This window comes from Pyrus communis, chromosome 7, assembly GCF_041283825.1.
Source record: "Pyrus communis isolate YQ-2024b chromosome 7, ASM4128382v1, whole genome shotgun sequence".
In the NCBI taxonomy this organism is placed as follows: Eukaryota; Viridiplantae; Streptophyta; class Magnoliopsida; order Rosales; family Rosaceae; genus Pyrus; species Pyrus communis.
Window position 1 is genome coordinate 27,934,550 of NC_142571.1, and position 20,689 is coordinate 27,955,238.

At 37.2% G+C, this 20,689-nt stretch overlaps 1 protein-coding gene and 2 pseudogenes across 3 annotated transcripts; all 3 read left to right on the forward strand.

The window, feature by feature from the left end:
• The first annotated feature begins 3,090 nt into the window (after window positions 1-3,090).
• LOC148696008 (disease resistance protein RPV1-like) lies at window positions 3,091-9,685 on the forward strand. Of its 3 annotated transcripts, none has more exons than XM_088696920.1 (6): window positions 3,091-3,963; window positions 4,303-4,821; window positions 5,158-5,676; window positions 5,974-7,081; window positions 7,399-7,692; window positions 7,792-8,629. In XM_088696920.1, exons 1-6 carry the CDS (start codon window positions 3,467-3,469, stop codon window positions 7,804-7,806), a joined length of 2,952 nt encoding a protein of 983 aa, XP_088553046.1. In that variant the 5' UTR covers window positions 3,091-3,466; the 3' UTR covers window positions 7,807-8,629. The 3 variants fall into 3 exon arrangements, with proteins under 3 accessions (XP_088553046.1, XP_088553047.1, XP_088553048.1); XM_088696921.1 differs by lacking the exon at window positions 7,792-8,629 and adding an exon at window positions 8,937-9,685 and having other exon boundaries at window positions 3,100-3,963; XM_088696922.1 differs by lacking the exon at window positions 7,792-8,629 and adding an exon at window positions 8,946-9,685 and having other exon boundaries at window positions 3,100-3,963.
• Window positions 9,686-12,134: 2,449 nt separating this feature from the next.
• Window positions 12,135-12,506, forward strand: LOC148696009 (toll/interleukin-1 receptor-like protein pseudogene; annotated as a pseudogene).
• Window positions 12,507-17,955: 5,449 nt separating this feature from the next.
• On the forward strand, window positions 17,956-19,067 carry LOC137734285 (TMV resistance protein N-like; annotated as a pseudogene).
• Window positions 19,068-20,689: the final 1,622 nt, after the last annotated feature.

The window sequence follows — 20,689 nt, forward strand, 5'->3', positions numbered from 1 at the left end:
AAGATTTCAGAGTAATATCGTTACTACCACGACATCATATTAGAAGCCAACAATTATTAATCTCTTACTTGCCGTCCACGATGTCGTTGGATATGACATATATGTGAGATGCTTTTCCGGCCACCCTAGGAGATCGAGACATATTTCCCGTTTACTAAGAAGTTGTTGGGTAGGCAAGTGTAGATTCAGAATACTACTTTCACTCTTCTCATTTTCTTGGGTCAAAACCAATGCAGATTCAGTTTAGACCCAATTTGCCGGAAGAATATGAGAAAACACATAAAATATAATTTTCTTATCCCTATTGTTGTCGTGTGGCTACCTCCACTGTGAATCATGCACTGGTGTTCTTTTTCTTGGGTCAAAACCAATGCAGATTCAGTTTAGACCCAATTTGCCGGAAGAATATGAGAAAACACATAAAATATAATTTTCTTATCCCTATTGTTGTCGTTTGGCTACCTCCACTGTGCATCATGCACTGGTGTTCTTTTTAGGAAGTTTTAACGAAAAGTCATTGTTTATTTTAACGAAAAATCATTTTACATTAAAAAGTTAAATATGATACTATTTATTTTACCTTTTATTTTGTTCTTATCGTTAAAACTTAAAGTTTGTAAGCCATTTTCATTAGTTTTCATTTTTTATTATCTTTTTGACGTGAATTAATTTGTGTGTTTTATTAATGTTTTGGATAAATAAATTTTCAATGTAAAGTAATGCGTTTGATGTTCCAGATGCCTGGATGTTATTAGAAAATTTTTAAATTTAGTATGATATGATACGGTGGTACTAAAAATTAGACATAAAATTGCATATCAAAGAGTCATTTTAAATATGTTGCGACCGAAATTATCAAGAGAAGAAGAGGAAATTACGGTCGATATGCTCGTGGGGTTTGAGCCTATACATTTCCAAATCACACCAGTTTCATTGTCCATTTTTAAGCCTATTCCACTAAGTCATTGTCCATTTTAGCCTATTCCACATAGTTATAATCTGAGCATCTCTTTGACCGAGTAGGCAAGTGTTGTTAGGGAGGCAAGTGTAGACTCAACCGGGTACTTTGACCCAGTGCCCAACATTTCTTAGCGTTTCCTTGGGTAAATAAAACTAGAGTATGCAGATTCCTTTTACACCGAAATTTCTTGGAAGAATATGTGAAAGCACCTAAAGCATAGTTTTCTTTTGTCTTTTTGCGTAATGATAAATTTGAAAACGAGTGTAGGTGTGCGTTTTAGCATGCTCAATAAGAGCAACTCCAATGAGCCTTTCCTCGGGCTATTCACTATTCAATTCACCTGATAAACAGTAATTGCTTTTAATGAACAGTAATTACCTTTTACATCTCTACAGTTACACTTCAATAGTCATAGCAATAGACAATAAAATATTAATTTTTTTTAGTTATAAAATAATACAAAATAATTTTAATTGTAATTTCGAATAAGATTTTTAATCGTTCTCGTTACGCCACGTGTCATTATCCGAAGTATTATTAAATAATACAAAATAATTTTATTTGTAATTTCGGATAGGATTTTTAATCGTTCTCGTCGCGTCACTTGTCATAAAATCCGAAAAGACAATTATTGCGGATGGATTTTTGATAAGATTTTTAATCGTACTCGTTACGCCACGTGTCATTATCCGAAAATACAATTATTGGTGATGGATTTCTGATAAGATTATTAGTACCTGCATTAGTAGTCATTTTGTTGAAAAAAAATGGATTGAAACTTTGAGAGAAAGAAAGGAATGTGATTGAAAGTAGTTGAGAAAATATGAAATTGTGGTGTAAGGTAGATCATAATGAGAATGTATTTATAGAAAAGTAAAAACAATTTTTTTAAAAAAAATTTCAGAATTTTTTTCGAATTTTTTACAATTTTTTTTAAATTTTTATTCAACAAATTAATCTCTGCCGTTGGATATAAAAAATTTTGAATTCCAATACTACAGATTGTGCCACGTGTCACAACGGTAACTTTTCTTAATTTTAAAACTATTTGTTCTTTTATTTATTTATTTATAAAGCATATTAATATCCACCGTTGATCTCAGATCGAACGGTGGATATTAAATAGGACTTTTTTTTTATTTTTTTAATCGTTGAGATCGAATGGTCCAAGTTAAAGAGCCGTTGAGATCGAACGGACTGTGGGAAGCCACGTGGCTCCCAACGGTAACTGAAAATGTTACTGATTTTTCTGATTTTGTGTTGGCGACGCGCCCCCACGCGCGAGTGGGGTGCACGCGCCTGACAGAAAAAAAATATAAAATGGCCTGACACCAGGTTGACGTCAACGCTGACGTCACATCCACTCGGGCTCTCAAGCTAGCAATTCTTCACCGGCCCGGAGCTCGGGCCTCCACCTACACTCGGGCTCCTTCACGCTGGAGCCGGTCCACAGGGCCTTGGGCCCCTTTTCTCTAGCCTGTCCCCCGAGCACCCACCTACGATGGAGTTGCTTTAAGAAACTTCACGTGATTAAGACCATAAACTTCATGTGATTTGGTAAATTATCAACAATTCAGTGTGCATTTTGGCACACTCCACTAAGGGCTGGTTTGGTATTGCTGTGCTTTGAAAAAAAATTGCTTCTGCTGTGCTATGAGAATAAGCAACTGTGAAATAAAGCAGCAGAGTGTTTGGTAAACTTTTTTGTAAAAATGCTTTTGAAAAAAAAAAAGTAGTACTATAGTGTTTGATAAACTTTTATGTAAAACATATGTGAAAAAAACTGGTTTTTCAAAGCTCAGTTTTGTAGCTTTGTGTTTTTGACTTTTTTTTCACCCAAAACTGTAAAAAAAAACTGAAGATGAATGTTTACCAGATATAAAAAAGCTCCAAACTTTTTTTTATAAATATTTTTTTTAGAATCTCAGTACCAAACTAGAGCTAAGTTCAATTTGGTATCGCTTTGACCAAGACAGCTCTTTCTTGGAAGAAGATGTGAAAATATATAATGTATAACTTTCTTTTGTCCTTTTTGCGTAATCATAAATTCAAAAAAGGAGTAAACTAATTTGCTTTGACTCATTGACTTGGTATAGATACATCAAGCATAATTTCCTTTTTCCTACAGAAATTTGCGAAAATTATGCTTTATCAGTTTTCACTTATTCTTCCTGGAAAGGGATGTGCAGAAATTTCACCCATCAAAAAAGGAGTAAACTAATTTGCGAAAATTATGCTTTATCAGTTTTCACTTATCCTTCCTGGAAAGTTCAGTGTGAAAGGAATCTGCACATCCCTTTCGCACAGAAATTTCCTTGAAGAAGATGTGAAAACACATCAAGCATAATTTCCTTTTTCCCTTTACCCTTTTGCACTGACTTATTGACTTGGTATCGATCAGGCCATTTTCTGGTGATCCAGTTTGGAGATCAATTGAGTATTTCTGCTCTTACATTCCTCTTAATCTTAGCTGCTCGCTCATCGCCGATCAGGTGCGATCGATTAATGGCTGCTTCTTCTTCTTCTGACGTTCGTTGGAAATACGATGTGTTCATCAATTTCAGTGGGGAAGGCATTTACAACAGCTTCATCAGCCATCTCTACAAAGCTCTGCAGCAGAAACCCACCATCAGGACCTTCATTGATGCTGAAGAGCTCAGAAAAGGCGACCGCCGTCACGAGCTCCGGACAGCGATTCGAGAGTCAAGGCTTTCGCTTGTAGTTTTCTCTAAAAACTATGCTCTTTCCACTTGCTGCTTGAAAGAACTCGAGGAAATCTTGGAATGCCGCTATACTAAGAACCAGATTGTGGTCCCCATTTTCTACGAAGTTGATCCGGCTACCGTTCGTAAACTCAAAGGAGCTTTCGCCAAAGCTTTTGCTCAGCATGATCACGATGCTAACCTCTATTCTAAATCCAAAATGCTAGAGGTTGATAGCTGGAGATCCGCTCTTACAACGGCCACCAATATTTCCGGCTGGGGGGATCCGCGAATCTATAAGTAAATTCTAATTTGTTTTAGTTTCCTATTAATTTTTGGGATTTTTGTAATGTTTAGGCATAAATATTTTGTTTAAATTTGTTGAAAACGGTTGTAAAAATTCATTAGATCTCTATATGCAAGATCTATTGTTGCTTTTTGAGACTATTATATATCATGAAAGAAAAAAATGGAAAACCTATTTAAAATCTACTTTCTATGAAACTAAAAATTAAAAACTAAAGGCCAAAATTTGAAAACTAAAAATTTAGATTAAAAAAATTAAAAACAAAATAGTTATCAAAACGACCCAATAATTATTATTTGGTGTTGTTATTATATTGTTTTTAATTTTGACAGGGATGATGCAGAGCTTATTGAGGAAATTGTAGAAGATGTTTTTACGAAATTGATGCAATTCTCATCAACATCAAGCAAATACGATGTGTTCATCAATTTCAGAGGGGAAGACACTGACAACGGCTTCATCAGCCATCTCTACGGAGCCCTGCTGCAGAAACAGATCAACACCTTCATTGATGCTGAAGAGCTCAGACAAGACCGCCTTCCCGAACTCCTGACAGCAATTCGAGAGTCAAGGCTTTCGCTTGTAGTTTTCTCTAAAAACTATGCTCTTTCCACTTGCTGCTTGAAAGAACTCGTGGAAATCTTGGAATGCAGAGATACTAAGAACCAGATTGTGGTCCCCATTTTCTACCAAGTTGATCCGGATACCGTTCATGAACTCAAGGGAAATTTCGCCAAAGCTTTTGCTCAGCATGATGGCGATTCTAACTCCAAAATGTCAGAGGTTGGGCGCTGGAGATCCGCTCTTACAACGGCCACCGATATTTCCGGCTGGGATTCGCAAAAGTCTAAGTAAATTCTAATTTGTTTCAGTTTCCTATTAATTTTTTAGATTTTTGTAATGTTTAGGCATAAATATTTTGTTTTAAATTTATGCAAAACAGTTGTAAAAATTCATTACATCTCTATATGCAAGATCTTGTTGCTTTTTGAGACTATTATATATCATGAAAGAAAAAAATGGAAAACCTATTTAAAATCTACTTTCAATGAAACTAAAAATTAAAAACTGAAGCCCAAAAATTTGAAAACTAAAAATTTAGATTAAAAAAAATTGAACACCATAATTATTAACTACCCAATAATTATTATTTGGTGTTGTTATTATATTGTTTTTAATCTTGACAGGGATGAAGCAGAGTTTATTGAGGAAGTTGTAGAAGATGTTACGAAATTGTTGGAATTCTCATCAACATCAAGCGAATACGATGTGTTCATCAATTTCAGAGGTGAAGACACCCGCAGGGGCTTCGTCAGCCATCTCTACAAAGCTCTATGTCAGGCATCAATCAACACCTACATTGATGCCAAAGCGCTCAGAAAAGGCGACCCCCTTTCCAACCTCCTGATAGCGGCTCAAGCGTCAAAGATTTCGCTTCTAGTTTTATCTGAAAACTATGCTACTTCCACTTGGAGCTTGAAAGAACTCGTGGAAATATGGAAATCCAAGTATACCAAGAACCAGATTGTGCTCCCTATTTTCTACCAAGTTAATCCATCTGATGTTCGTGAACTCAAGACAAGTTTCCAGGAAGCTTTTACTCAGCACGATCTTGATTCTAACGCCGAAGTGGAAGTGGTTCGGAGATGGAGACTGGCTCTTAGAACGACCCCCCATTTACCCGGCTGGGTTTCGGGAGACTTTGGGTAAATTCTTAACTGTTTTAATTTCCTATTATTTTTTGAGATTTTTTTAAAGATCCATTAGATTCCTATATTGCAAGATCTAATTGTTGGTTTTTAGAACTGTATAATACCATGAAAGAAAAATTGAATAACTTGTTTGATTACTATTTTGAGTGAAACTAAAAATTGAAAACCCAAAATTTTTAAACTCAAAATCTAGATTTAAAAAAAAAAAAAAATTGAAAACGAGATGATTACCAAAACGTCCCATTAATTATTATTCGGTGTTGTTATTATATTGGTTTTTAAACTTGACAGGGATGATGCAAAGCTTATTGAGAAAATTGTGAAAGATGTTTCTGGGAAATTGATCCACATCTCACCAATGCGAACAATACATACAGGCTTGGTTGGAATGCATTCTCATGTGCATGAAATGCTATATTTATTAAATCCTCCTGGAGTTGAAACGAATGATATTCGCGTTGTTGGAATATGCGGTATGGGTGGTTTAGGCAAAACAACCATCGCTAAAGTTGTTTATGATGAAATCGCTTGTCGATTTGACGCTTGTTGCTTTCTTGAAAATGTCAAGGAGGTTTGCATGAAGCATGGCATACTATATATGCAGACACAACTTCTATCAAGTATCTCAGGCAACGAGGTGGGGAGTTCCGACATGCTGAATAAAGGTTTCCAGGTGATGTTAAATAGCCTTGGTCAGAGAAAAGTTCTTATTGTTCTGGATGATGTGGACATATTAGAACAAATTGAATTCTTACTCGGAAAGCAACATTCTTCCTTTGGTGGTGGAAGTAGAATTATTATAACAACTGCAGATAGGCAATTATTAAGAGGAGCTGATGAGGTGTATAGGCCCAAGGTGTTAAGTGACTACGAAGCTCTGGAACTCTTTGGGTTGTACGCCTTCAAAACAACCCAACGCACTACAGATTATGATGATCTTTCGAGGCGTTTCATACAATATGCTCACGGTTTTCCATTAGCACTCAAAGTATTGGGAGCTTTTCTTGATAATAAAACTGTACACGAGTGGGAAGATGTGTTTGAAAAATTAAAGAAAATCCCGGTAAGGGGAATTTATGATGTGCTTAAAATAAGCATCGATGGACTAGATCATAAAGAGAAGGAGATATTTCTAGATATTGCATGTTTCTTTAAAGGGATGGATAAAGGCCATGCTACCGCAATTTTGGGCAGTTGTGGTTTCGATCCTTGTGCTGGAATAAGAGTTCTAATCGATCGAGCTCTCATAACTGTCTCAGTGAATGGGGAACTGGAGATGCATGATTTACTAAAGAAAATGGGTTGGGAAATAGTTCGCCAAGAATCTATCAAAGAACCTGGGAGACGAAGTAGATTGTGGAATTATAGAGATGTTCATTATGTGCTAACTCAAAATATGGTGAGAAATCTTTTTCTCATGCAATGTTTAGTAGAAAGCTTCAACTTTTAACCAAAATCTATTCCTTAGGCCCGTAAACATTTTTATTTCCAATTTTTTATTTGTAGCTTTCATTTTTTTTTTTAATATTTGGAAATTGAAAACAACTACTAAACAAGTTATGTGCCTTCAATTTTCAAATTTCTAAAAAATAATAATCAAAACAAAAGTTGGAAAATGAAACGAAATAATTATCAAACGGCTCCTTAAGAACACATGCATTAACTTCATAATCTAAACTAAAGTTCTCTGTTTTTTCTTCACTTTGATTTGCACAGGCTACAGAAGCAGTTGAAAGCATAATCCTGGATTTGTCGAACTCAGATAATGTATGCTTAAATTCTGAAGCTTTTGCCAATATGACGCGACTAAGACTTCTCAAGATCAGTCGTAATTATTCCGGCAAACAACACGTGATTGGGCACTTAAAGTTTCTTTCTAGTGAGTTGAGGAGGTGTCTCTCCTGGCATGGATGTCCTCTTGAGTCTTTGCCATCCAACAGTCAATACAAAAATCTTTATGACATTGACAAGCGATATAGTCTCATTGAACGACTTTGGGAAGGAATCAAGGTGTGTACAATCATCATTTACATTTATACGTTTCTTTTAAATTGTTGGGTTCTGAGATGTCTTATTAAGTAATGCATGTTTTCTTGAATCTTTTAACAGAAGCTGGAAAAGTAGAAGTTCATCAATTTAAGTCATTGTCTATACCTTAAGGAAACCCCTGATTTCACAGAGATGCCCAATCTTGAGAAGCTAATTCTTCTAGGTTGTAGAAGTTTAGTTGAGGTTCACCCATCTATTTCGACCCTTACAAACCTTGTGTTACTGAATTTGAGTGAGTGTGAAAAAATTAAGATTCTAGCTGGCAGCATACGTATGCCATCTCTCGAAACCCTTGATCTTTCTGGCTGCTCGAGTCTTGAGATGTTTCCAGAGACTCTAGAAGTTATGAAGAAACTATCGGAGCTTAATTTATTGGGATAAAAAAATTAAAGAACTACCTTTGTCAATTAAAAATCAAACTGGGCTTCGTATTTTGGGCCTATATGACTAAGGAGTCTTCCAAGCAGCATTTGTCAACTTAAATCCCCAATTTATCTCTCTTTCGGGTTGTACAAACTTTGAGGTGATTCTAAGCATTGTTCAGAAGGTGTGTAGTGCTCCGGCTTGGGAGTTAACACCACCCCCTTACCTGTTGCTCGTGGGCTTTTCCACTGGTTTCTTTCGTTGTCTGGTGGCGAACGATGCAGTGCTCTTTGGAGGAGTTTGGAGTCTTCTTTCATTTTTTGGGGCTCAGCTTGGTTGAATTTCAGATAATCGCTGGGGAATCTGGTTTCAGATGGGTGGAAAGTGGCGTTCTGGGGGTGGAGTTGGTTGGAAGCTACTTGGTTCTTTCAGTTTTTTTTACTTTTTTTTTTTCTGTGTTGGGCTGAACAGTCTGCTTTTCGGCTTCTTTTTTATTTATTTATTCCTTTGGTGGCCGATATTTTGGCTCTGTGCATGTTGTGTTGGTATGAACTTAACCTTTTTCTCAACCAAAAAAAAAAAAAAAAAAAAGAAAGGCACATTGTAGAAAATATGGAAGGATTAAGAGAGCTTTACTTGGATTGAAAATCTATCAAAGAGCTTTCCCTCTCGATTTAACGGCTTCAAGGGCTTCTTATTAAGAGGTGTAGTCCAGTGAGGATTTGAGAGGATTTTAATAGACTTAGATAAGTGATAGATTTCAAAAGATTATGTAGAATTCTTTAAAATCCATATAGATTTTAGAATATTTGGGAAGATTCATATACTAATGATTTTGATAGATTTTGCAGCGTTGAATCTTGATCGTCAAATAAATCAAATTGTGATAAATGTACATTGATCATAAACTGATCAAATGAAGCTGCATTGGGTTCATGACTTGGAGCTTCATCCCTTGGAGCCGAAAAAAAGATCAACATTATCACATAAACCCAACTCCTTAAAGATCCTCAGCTACATGCCTTTCCAGTTTCCAGTCCTGCTTCCTCCCCACTTTAATCTTATCCCTTTCCAATCCCAGCTAATCTCTCTCTTCTGACTCTCTTTCACTCCTCTTCCTTCACAACCCAATTCCCAATTCTCCACACATGAACCCATGTCGTACAAACAGTAGCAATCAGCAGGAGGGACCCGTTGATTAGAAAATACTTAGAAAAAGCTCTGAAGGGTAAGTGGAAAAAAGGACAAAGAACAAGAAATGATCGGTGCGTGAAAAAAAAAAAAAAAAAAAAACTAAATATGTGACAAATTGGGACCCAACGACTCTACTGCATGTGAGAAATGATGCAACCCAACATCATTTTTATCCATAAATGATGCGACCCTGCAATGAAAATTGAAGAAATAAAATAGCAGAGATGAAGGAAGAATACAATGCAAACAAAGTGGCTAGCAAGCAGTGAGAGGAAGAGAGAGTCACAGAGGTCACATAAGTTGAAATCCTAAGGGGTGTGGTAGTATTCTATTTGGTCTGGCTTATATAAACTTCTTGCAAATCCAAAACTTAATGAAACACTACAAAAATCTTTAATTTGTTTGTTTTTTGTTTGAAACGGATCTTTAATTTGTTGAATACACCTAAATTTGGATAGACTTGAAAAATCATCACTAAAATCTCGATTGATTAACCCTAAATTTATATAAATTATAAAAATGTCTATTAAAATTGTAGTTGACTAAAAATCTTAGTTTAACTACACTCCTTCAGTCTGAGAAACAGCAAAAGCCTTGTAAATCTTCTCGACATTCTATGCAATTTTAGCATACTGACATGTTGACACGTGTACTACACTTGTAAATCCTCTCATAAACCAATGAAATTAGCTGAATTCATATAATAAAATCGGTCTCTATAGAATTTACATTAAGAATAGAAAAAATAATATTTAATAAACAATTGATTGAATCACATTATTATCCGCGTGCGAAAGCGAAAGACTTTTTTTTATAACCGGCATTACACTCATCATAAGATATTTTGAATGCGTTTAAAATAGAGAAAATAATATTTAATAAACAATTGATTGAATCACATTATTGCTAGCCCATTGTGAGGCTAAGCCCACCCCCTTCCCCCTTAGTGTAGATAATATCGTTTATTAAAAAAAAAACAACCATTTGACAACTAATTTAATCACATTATTATCTGCGTACGAAATACCTTTTTTTATAACCGGCATTACACGTCTCTTAAGATGTTTTGAACGTGTTTAAAAATAGAGAAAATAATATTTAATAAACAACTGATTGAATCACATTATTGTGAGCTCATTTGACAAAAAAAAAAAAAAACAATCATTTGACGAAGGCATTTTTGGAATCACGGGCTACGCACGTTTTAAATGTATTTATATGCGTAAATTAACAAAAGAAAAGTCAAATATTTGAGATAAATGAATAATCTTAGATCATGCTAGAAGAAACTCATCATAAATCTATTAAAGCAGCTAAATTCACATTATAAAATCGGTCTCTATAGAGAATAGAGAAAATAATATTTAATAAACAGTTGATTGAATCATATTATTGCTAGCCCATTGTGAGGCTAAGCCCACCCCTCCACCATAGTGTAGATAATATCATTTGTTAAAAATAAAAAAAAAACAATCATTTGACAACTAATTTAATCACATTATTATCCGCATGCGAAAAACCTTTTTTTATAACCGGCAATACATGCCTCTTAAGATGTTTTGAATGTGTTTAAAAATAAAGAAAATAATATTTAATAAACAACTAATTGAATCACATTATTGCTAGCCTATTGTGAGGCTAAACCCACCCCTTCCCCCTTAATGTAGATAATATCGTTTGTTAAAATAAATAAAAATCAATCATTTGACAACTAATTTAATGCAATTTAATCACATTATTATTCGTGTGCGAAATACCTTTTTTTATAACCGGTATTACATATCTCTTAAGATGTTTTGAACGTGTTTAAAAATAGAGAAAATAATATTTAATAAACAACTGATTGAATCACATTATTGCTAACTCATTGTGAGACAAAACCCACCATCATCTTCCTTAGTGTAGATAATATCGTTTGTTAAAAAAAAAACACACAATCATTTGACAACTAATTTAATCACATTATTATCCGCGTGCGAAAGCGAAAGACTTTTTTTTATAACCAGCATTACACTCATCATAAGATATTTTGAATGCGTTTAAAATAGAGAAAATAATATTTAATAAACAATTGATTGAATCACATTATTGCTAGCCCATTGTGAGGCTAAGCCCACTCCCTCCCCCTTAGTGTAGATAATATCGTTTGTTAAAAAAAAAAAATCATTTGACAACTAATTTAATCACATTATTATCTGTGTGCGAATGATCCTTTTTATAACCGGCATTACACACCTCTTAAGATGTTTTGAATGTGTTTAAAATTAGAGAAATTGAATCACATTATTGCTACTCTATCGTGAGGTAATAATTAAAAAAAAAAATTAATTATTAAAAAAATACTATAAAAATGATAAAAATGTCCCTGCCTTATTTGATGCATTATTTTGGGATGCCTTTGAAGTTTTTAGTTTTGGGGGCATTTTTGTCTAAATATTTTTGTTGAAGCTTGGTGACACAAAAATCACTATTCACATTTTTCCATTGACTTTATATATAGATTTAAAAACGGAAAGAGATTTTTTTGGGATTTCTCCTACCAAATTCACCCAATCAATTAATCCGGACTCTTGAAATTTGATCTAACAGCTACAAACAGGGGGGTCCCTTTAAAAGTTATAATAATTTTAGTCGTTGAATAAAATTTTAAGAACCCGAATTAGTTGATTGGATGGATTTAGTGGGATAGATCATAGATCCAGAGAGAATCTCTTTCCTTTCAAAACGGGTGTTGGTTTGCATTTTAGCACGCTCCACTAAGAAAGTTCACGTGATTTGGTAAAATTATCAACAATTCAGTGTGCATTTTAGCTGCTCGATCATCGCTGACCAGGTGCAATCGTTTAATGGCTGCTTCTTCTGGCCTTCGTCGGAAATACGATATGTTCATCAATTTTAGAGGGGAAGACACTCGCAGGGGCTTCATCCGCCATCTCTACAAAGCTCTGCGTCAGAAACCAATCAACACCTTCATTGATGCCGAAGACCTCAGAAAAGGCGACCGCCTTTCCAAGCTCCTGACAGCGATTCGAGAGTCAAGGCTTTCGATTGTAGTTTTCTCTCAAAACTACGCTTCTTCCACTTGGTGCTTGAAAGAACTCGTGGAAATCTTGGAATGCAAAGATACAAAGAACCAGATTGTGCTCCCCATTTTCTACCAAGTTGATCTGGCTGATATTCGTAAACTCAAGAGAAGTTTCGCCAAAGCTTTTGCTTAGCATGATCACAATTCTAACGTCGAATTGGAAGAGGTTCGGAGCTGGAGATCCGCTCTTACGACGGCCACCAGTTTATCCGGCTGGGATTTGCGAAACTACGAGTAAATTCTAATTTGTTTTAGTTTCCTATTAAATTTTGGGATTTTGTTAACCTTTAGGATCATTTGATAAATATTTTGTTTTTAAATTTTTAGTTTTCAGTTTCCATTTTTTTTCAAAAACTAACAGATAAAAACTTGTGATCCAATGTACGAGTTAAAGAATATTGTCTTTGATGACTTATATTTTGCTTACCAATGCTGCAATGGCAGCATGGTTTATATACAATTTGCATATACACGCATGCAATAAACAACAATAAAGGTGGCAGAAACTAAACAACAATAAAGGCGTCAGAAGCCATGTGATTGTTTGGCTGGGAGTATTCCTTCTGTTGTCCAGGTTGTACAGCAGCTAGTGGGATTATTAGTGGACAACATGGGATTATTAGTGGACAGCATTAGCTTCATCATCCCCCTGCAAGCTCATGAGCGGACGACGAACGAGCTTGGACTTTAAGAAATGAAAACGATCAGCAGATAAGCCCTTGGTGAATATGTCTGCAATCTGAAAAGTAGTAGACACATGATAGACATTTAATGACTTTGCCACTACAAGCTCACGCACAAAATGATAATCCACAGCAACATGTTTTGTTCAAGCATGGAACACGGGATTAGATGCCAATGCAATGGAGCTTGTGTTATCACACCAAATTAAAGGAGTCGAAATACGGATGCAAAGCTCCTGCAGCAGTTGTTGGATCCAAACAAGTTCAGTTGCCGTGATGGCCAACTGCCGATATTCGGATTCGGTACTTGAACGAGCAACTGTGCGTTGCTTTTTGGAGCTCCAAGATATTAAATTTGGACCAAAATATATGCAAAAACCACCAGTGGAGCGTCTAGTGTCTGGATCCCCGGCATAGTCCGAGTCTGAAAATCCGACCAAATCAGTACCACCGCGACTAAACTGAAGCCCGTCCTCAGGTGTGCCTTTTAAGTAACGAAGGATGCGTTTTACTGCAATCCAATGAACTGAGGTGGGCTGGTGCATATGCTGACATACCTGATTTACTGCATACGTGATGTCAGGTCTGGTGATGGTTAAGTATTGCAGAGCGCCGACCACACTGCGGTAGCTGGTAGGATTAGGCAAGGGAACACCATCAAGAGAATGAAGTGGGGAGCTAGATTGAGCTGGAGTAGCACAAGGCTTGGCGTCCAACATATCTACACGCTGCAACAAATCGAGAACATATTTTGTCTGCTTTAGATGTAACCCATCAGCTCCACGAGTTGCTTCAAGACCCAAGAAAAAATGGAGGGGTCCCAAATCTTTCATAGAAAAACTCTGACCAAGTGCATGGATAAGGGAGTCAACATGAGAGCATTGATTGCCTGTGATAAGGATGTCGTCAACATAGATTAGAAGAATCAAATATACTCCATGATTATTAAAAATGAAGAGAGAATGATCTGCTTGTGATGCCACAAAACCCAAATCAAGAAGATATTCAGAAAAGCGATGAAACCATGCTCTTGGGGCTTGTTTCAAGCCATATAAGGACTTGCGTAAACGACAAACATGATGAGGATACTCGGGGTCTTCAAAACCACGTGGTTGTTTCATGAAAACTTCTTCAGAGAGATTCCCGTGCAAAAACGCATTTTGGACATCAAGTTGGCGTATAGGCCAATTATAAGAAATTGCAAGGGCAAGAACCAGACGAATGGTGACATGCTTAACCACCGGACTAAACGTCTCCGTGTAATCAACACCCATCGTTTGATGAAATCCATTGGCAACAAGACGAGCTTTATATCGCTCCACTGTACCGTCAGATTTCCGCTTTGTGCGATAGACCCACTTGCAAGGAAGAACATGAGTAGCAGTTGAAGAAGGTACCAACTCCCATGTACCAGCAGCTTTCAAGGCCTTAAACTCCAATGTCATTGCATCACGCCAATGAGATAATTGATTTGCCTCGCGAAACGAGGTTGGTTCAGAATCAGGAGCTTGTAATGATGTCAATAAAGCATATTTGGGGTTTGGTTTTCGAATGCCAGATTTAGACCGAGTGAGCATGGGATGGGGAGCAGAAGCGGAGGAAGGTGGAGGAGCCTCATTAATGGAAATCAAACTGTCAGAGCTATCAGGAGCAGGTTGAGAATGAGGTGGCGAGGAAAGTGAAGGTGTAGACAATGGTGAACTTGAGGAAGGTTGCAAGGGGAAGAGAGGTGCTGCACTAGAAGAGGATGTTAGAGTATGAGGAATAGAAATATGAGATGATGAAGGTACCTGAGGGAGAGGTGGTAAGGGAGAAGGAGTGATAACCACGGGAGAGTAAGCTTCTGACGGCAAGACTGAGGATAATTGTGTAGGGTTGTCGAATGGAAAAGTTTCCTCATCAAAAACCACATGACGTGACAAATAAACTCGTCCATTTGACATATCATAACAGGGATAGCCCTGATGATGAAGTGAGTAACCAATGAAAACACATTTTTTTGAACGAAATTCCAATTTATTTTTATTATAAGGGCGTAAATAGGGAAAGCAAGCACAACCGAAAACACGAAGACATAAATAAGAGGGCTTGCGACTATACAATTTTTCATAAGGCGAAATATAATTCAATTGGCGTGCTGGAAGACGATTAATTAAATAAACTAAGGTGTTGAAAGCATCCACCCAAAAAGAAGAAGGCATTTTAGCAGTGGCAAGTAAAGTAAGACCCATGTCAACAATATGGCGTTGTTTCCGTTCAGCAACACCATTTTGTTCAGGAGTATGAGGGCATGTTAACCGGTGCTCAATACCATTATTAATTAAAAATTGTTGAAATTCCTTACTCATAAATTCACCCCCGCCATCAGTTTGGAAAGATTTTATCTTATAAACAGTATGGATAGATAGAAGATTTTCAACAAGCAATTTAAATTTTTGAAAATAAGAAAAAGCTTCATGTTTAAATCTCATAGGAAATATCCAAGTATAACGCGAGTAATCATCAAGAAATATTATAAAATACTTGGAACTCTTAACAGAGACAATTGGTGAAGTCCAAACATCACAATGAATCAATTGAAGAAGACAAACTGAAACTGATGGAGACAAAGCAAATGGTAATTTAGTGCTTTTGCCCAATGGGCAAGTAGGGCAAAAACTAGGGAACTTAGAATCCTTAATAGGAATAGAGGACATAATTTTTTTAAAAATTGCAGGAGATGGATGACCGAAACGCTGATGCCACATAAATGAAGAGGTTCGTTGTCCAAATAATGCCACGTTCTTGAAAGGAAACTTCGACAAACCCACACGAAACGGATACAATCCATTCTCACTCTTGCCGTGGAAAAACGTCTTCCCCATGGATAGATCCTTCATAAAGAAATCAGTAGGAGTGAAAATGAAGTAGCAATGATTATCACAACAAAAGCGATGAACGCTCAGTAGATTAGCAGAAGCAGAAGGACAATGCAACACAGAATTTAAAGGAAATTGAGACACGAAACCGGAACCAATATGCTTTATAAACAAACCTGCACCATTACCAACCGCGACTTGGTCTTGGCCAATATATTTTGTGGAGAGGCTCAAATTAGCTAAATCATTGGTGATGTGTGACGATGCGCCACTGTCGGTATACCATGTAGGGGACCGTGCATTAACCACAGGAGAGGCAGCCATCATAGCATGAGATTGTGGATAGCGGCCTTCGGAAAAAGGAGACTTGAAACAATTTGCGGTAGAATGACGATGATCACCACAATAGTTACAAATATTAGAGGAAGAGGGAGCATCCGCAGCATGGTTGGGAAGATAGGAAGAGCGACGAAGACCAGCATTTGGTGTAGGAAGAAGTCCTCGATTCTGAAACGAGCCACGACCGGATCCACCATGAAACAAACCACTGTTTGAACCACCACGACGACCAACAAAAGGATTACCAGCACCGCGACCTTGAAAAAAGCCACGACCTTGAAAACCACCACGACGGAATGAGGATGTACGACCATTTCCTCGGTGAAGTGTGGTTCCACGACCAGGATTGGGAGTGGAGCCAGAAGGGGCAAAGAGAGCTGTAGTGGTGTGATCAGGACTGAAAGTTGTGCTATAGTCGTCCATACGGCTTTCAGCGCTCAAGAGCAAAACAACCATATCGTCAAGACTCATAGGATTTTCTCTTGCTTGAACCGAAGTAACTATACTTTCGAAAGCAGGACCAACACCATTCAAAATCAGCTCCATAAGATCATCATCATCAACAGGTTTTCCCGCAAGAGCCAATTGATCAGCAAAGTTAGTTAATTTATCAACATAGTCTGTGATGGACATGTTACCTCTTTTAGTGGACTGCATCTGGTGCTTAAGTTGAAGAACACGGGTGCGAGATTGAGAAGCAAAACGTGTTTTCAGAGTATCCCAAGCAGCTCGGGATGTGTCACAGGTTGCGACGATGGAAAGCACATTGGGTGTCAAAGTTGAGTTAATCCAACTCAACAATTGTTGGTCCTGTCGCTGCCAAGTTACGTACTCGGAATTGAGAGTAGTAGTATTCTCAAGAAACTTGGTTGGACATGTTTTTGTACCATCAACATAGGCAACAAGATCATTACTTTTAAGTAAGGGATTAAACTGGGCAAGCCACAACATGTAATTGGTTCGATCAAGTTTGATGGAAACCAGATAGGAAATATTAGGAAGGGAGCTGGTAAGAAGAGAAGAAGAAGCAGCCATGGAAGCGGAAGAAAATTTAAGAAGAAGAGAAGGCAGAAAAAAAAAAAAAAAAAATACAGTCGCGAGCTTGCTGGGTTAGAGGAAGGAGGAAACAGATGCAGGAGGTTTTGTCGTTAGACAAATGGCTCTGATACCATAAAGAATATTGTCTTTGATGACTTATATTTTGCTTACCAATGCTGCAATGGCAGCATGGTTTATATACAGTTTGCATATACACGCATGCAATAAACACGCATGCAATAAACAACAATAAAGGTGGCAGAAACTAAAAAACAATAAAGGCGTCAGAAGCCATGTGATTGTCTGGCTGGGAGTATTCCTTCTGTTGTCCAGGTTGTACAGCAGCTAGTGGGATTATTAGTGGACATCATTAGCTTCATCACGAGTTTTATGCAAAACAGTTGTAAAGAGCCATCATATCGCTATATGCAATATTTAACTTTTAATTTTTGGAAACTACTCTTAGTGAAACTAGTAAAAACTGAAAACTGAATACAAAAATTTGAAAATTTGAAAACTCGAAATATAAATAAAATAAAAAAACAAAATAATTATCAAAACGATTCATTAATTATTCTTTGGTATTGTTATTATATTGTTTTTTAACTTTGACAGGAATGATGTAGAGCTTATTGAGGATATAGTACAAGATGTTTTCGGGAAATTGATCCACATCTCATCAACATCAAGCGAAGATAATTACTTGATTGGAATGGAATCTCATATGCATGAAATACATTTCCCATTACATCCTGACCCTCCTGGAGTGGAATTGGATGATGTTCGTATTGTCGGAATATGGGGTATGGGTGGTTTAGGCAAAACAACCATCGCTAGAGCTGTTTATGATAAAATCGTTTGTTGATTTGAGACTTGTTGCTTTCTTGAAAATGTCAAGGAGGGTTTCATGAAGCATGGCAAACTACATATGCAGACAAAACTTCTATCAAGTATCTCAGGCAACAAGGTGGGGAGTTTCGACATATCGAATAAAGGTTTCCAGGTGATGTTGAAAAGCCTAGGTCAGAGAAAAGTTCTTGTTGTTGTTGATGATGTGGACAAATTAGCTCAAATTGAAGCCTTACTCGGAAAGCAACATTATTTTGGTGGTGGAAGTAGAATCATTATAACAATTAGAGATCTGCAATTATTAAGCAAAGCTAATGCGATATCTAGGCCCAAAATTTTTAGTAATCCTGGAGCACTGGAACTCTTTAGGCGGTACGCTTTCCGAACAAATCAACCCACCAAAGATTATGATTATCTTTCATGGCGTGTCATACAATATGCTCAAAGTTTGCCATTAGCACTCAAAGTCTTGGGAGCTTTTCTTGATAATAAAACTGTACACGAGTGGGAAGATGTGTTTGAAAAAATAAGGAAAATCCCGCAAAGGGGAATTCATGATGTGCTTAAAACAAGCTTCGATGGACTAGATGACATAGAGAAGGACATCTTTCTAGATATTGCATGTTTCTTTAAAGGAATTGAAAAAGACTATGCAACCGAAATTCTGAATAGTTGTGGTTTCTATGCTCCTACTGGAATAAGAGGTCTCATAGATCGAGCGCTTATAACTCTCTCTCAAGGGGAAAACTGGAGATGCATGATTCACTAGAGAAAATGGGTCGGGAAATAGTTCGTCAAGAATCTATCAAAGAGCCTGGGAGACGAAATGGGTTGTGGAGTTATGAAGATGTTCATCATGTGCTAACTCAAAATACCGTGAGTAATCTTTTTCTTATGCAATGCTTAGTAGAAAGCTTCAACTTTTGACCAAAATCTATTCCTTAGGCCCACTAAAAAATAAAATTGGAAACTAAAATAGTTACCAAACGAGTTATGTGTTTTCAATTTTCATATTTAAAAAATAATAATCAAAACAAAAGTTAAAAACTGAAAATGAAATGATTATCAAATGACTCCTTAAGAAATAGCCATTAACTTCACATTCTAAACAGGCTCAGTATTTTTTCCTTCACTTTGACTTGCACAGGCTACAAAAGGAGTTGAAAGCATAATCCTGGATTTGTCGAACTCAGATGAGGTATGCTTAAATGCTGAAGCTTTTGTTAGTATGACTCACCTAAGACTTCTTAAGATCAGTCAGAAATATTCCCTTTTTAAACATGATTATTGCAAACACCACCTGATTGAGCACTTAAAGTTTCTTTCTCGTGAGTTGAGGTGTCTTTCCTGGCTTGGATTCCCCCTTAAGTCTTTGCCATCCAACTTTCAATTCAAAAATCTTGTTGACCTTGACATGCAATATAGTCTCATTAAGCAACTTTGGGAAGGAACCCAGGTACGTACATCATCATTTACATGTATATGTTTTGTAACAACCCATCCCGGGATTTACGTAAGAAAATGGGTATTTTTGTATTTTCACTAAGTTTGGGGGTTACTTTCCTTTTTAAAATTGTTTTTGAGTCTTAATTGGTGAGCCCAAGGGGCCCACCCCCTGTTTTGTTCCCCGGTTTCTTTCCCTTTCCCTTTTCTTTTATTTTTTTTCTGAAAAGTCTCTCTTCTCTCTTCTCTCTTTCTTCCTCTGTGATTTCTCCATCCCCCCTCTCGGTGCTATTTTCTCCGATAAGAACACACACACACACACCCATGCCCACACCTATAGCTCTTTTCTAACCCCGTGGTTGTGTTTTGGACGTCAAATCACGAAGAAACCACCTCGGAGATATTTCTCCAGTTTTTCGGCGAGCACTGCCCCTTTTGAGGAAATTTTCGGCCAAACAACAGAGAGTTGGCTGGCGTGAAAGGTATAATCTCTTCGTCTCACTGAGTACTACAACTTTCCTTTTTGTTTCACCCAATTTCATTGAGTATTGAAGAAGTTATACTCATTTGAATCTTACCCAGTTTCCGACGGACACCCGTGGCTTCCAGGCTGCTTTTCGGCCAACCCCGGCCACGATGACGGGAACCAAGGGTATATTTCGATTCCTTACCTTTGGGGCTTCAATTTGGTATACTGAATAACATATTTTGGTTGAGTTTTGAGATCCATCAGAGCTTGGGATTCTCCAGCCGAAATCCGGCCTTCTCCCTCCTTGGAATCCGGTGAACCACCAAACCCAAGGCCTTTGGGCCTTTCCTGCCAAGCCCAAAACCCTGGGCAGCCCAACCCAACCTTTTTATTTATTTTATTTTGTTTTGTTAATTCAAAGGCATTTGGGCCGTTTCCTTTAGGGCCTTCGGCCCATTAACCCTAAACCCATTAGACCCAAACCCTTAGGCCCAAACCCGGATCCAACCCAAGTCCAAACCCTTTAACCCAATTCGGATCCAAGCCCAAACCCGTTTGACCTGTTGACCCAGACCCGGACCCGGACCCAGACCCAGTCTGATCGTTGACCCGGTCGACGGTCAGCGTTGCCTTTGAC

Excerpts from the sequence above, each read along its gene's own strand:
- LOC148696008 (XM_088696920.1), top strand. The coding sequence starts at position 3,467 with ATGGCTGCTTCTTCTTCTTCTGACGTTCGTTGGAAATACGATGTGTTC. Across the intron at positions 5,677-5,973 it reads TGGGTTTCGGGAGACTTTGG|GGATGATGCAAAGCTTATTG; the intron begins GTAAATTCTTAA and ends TAAACTTGACAG. Across the intron at positions 7,082-7,398 it reads ATGTGCTAACTCAAAATATG|GCTACAGAAGCAGTTGAAAG; the intron begins GTGAGAAATCTT and ends TGATTTGCACAG.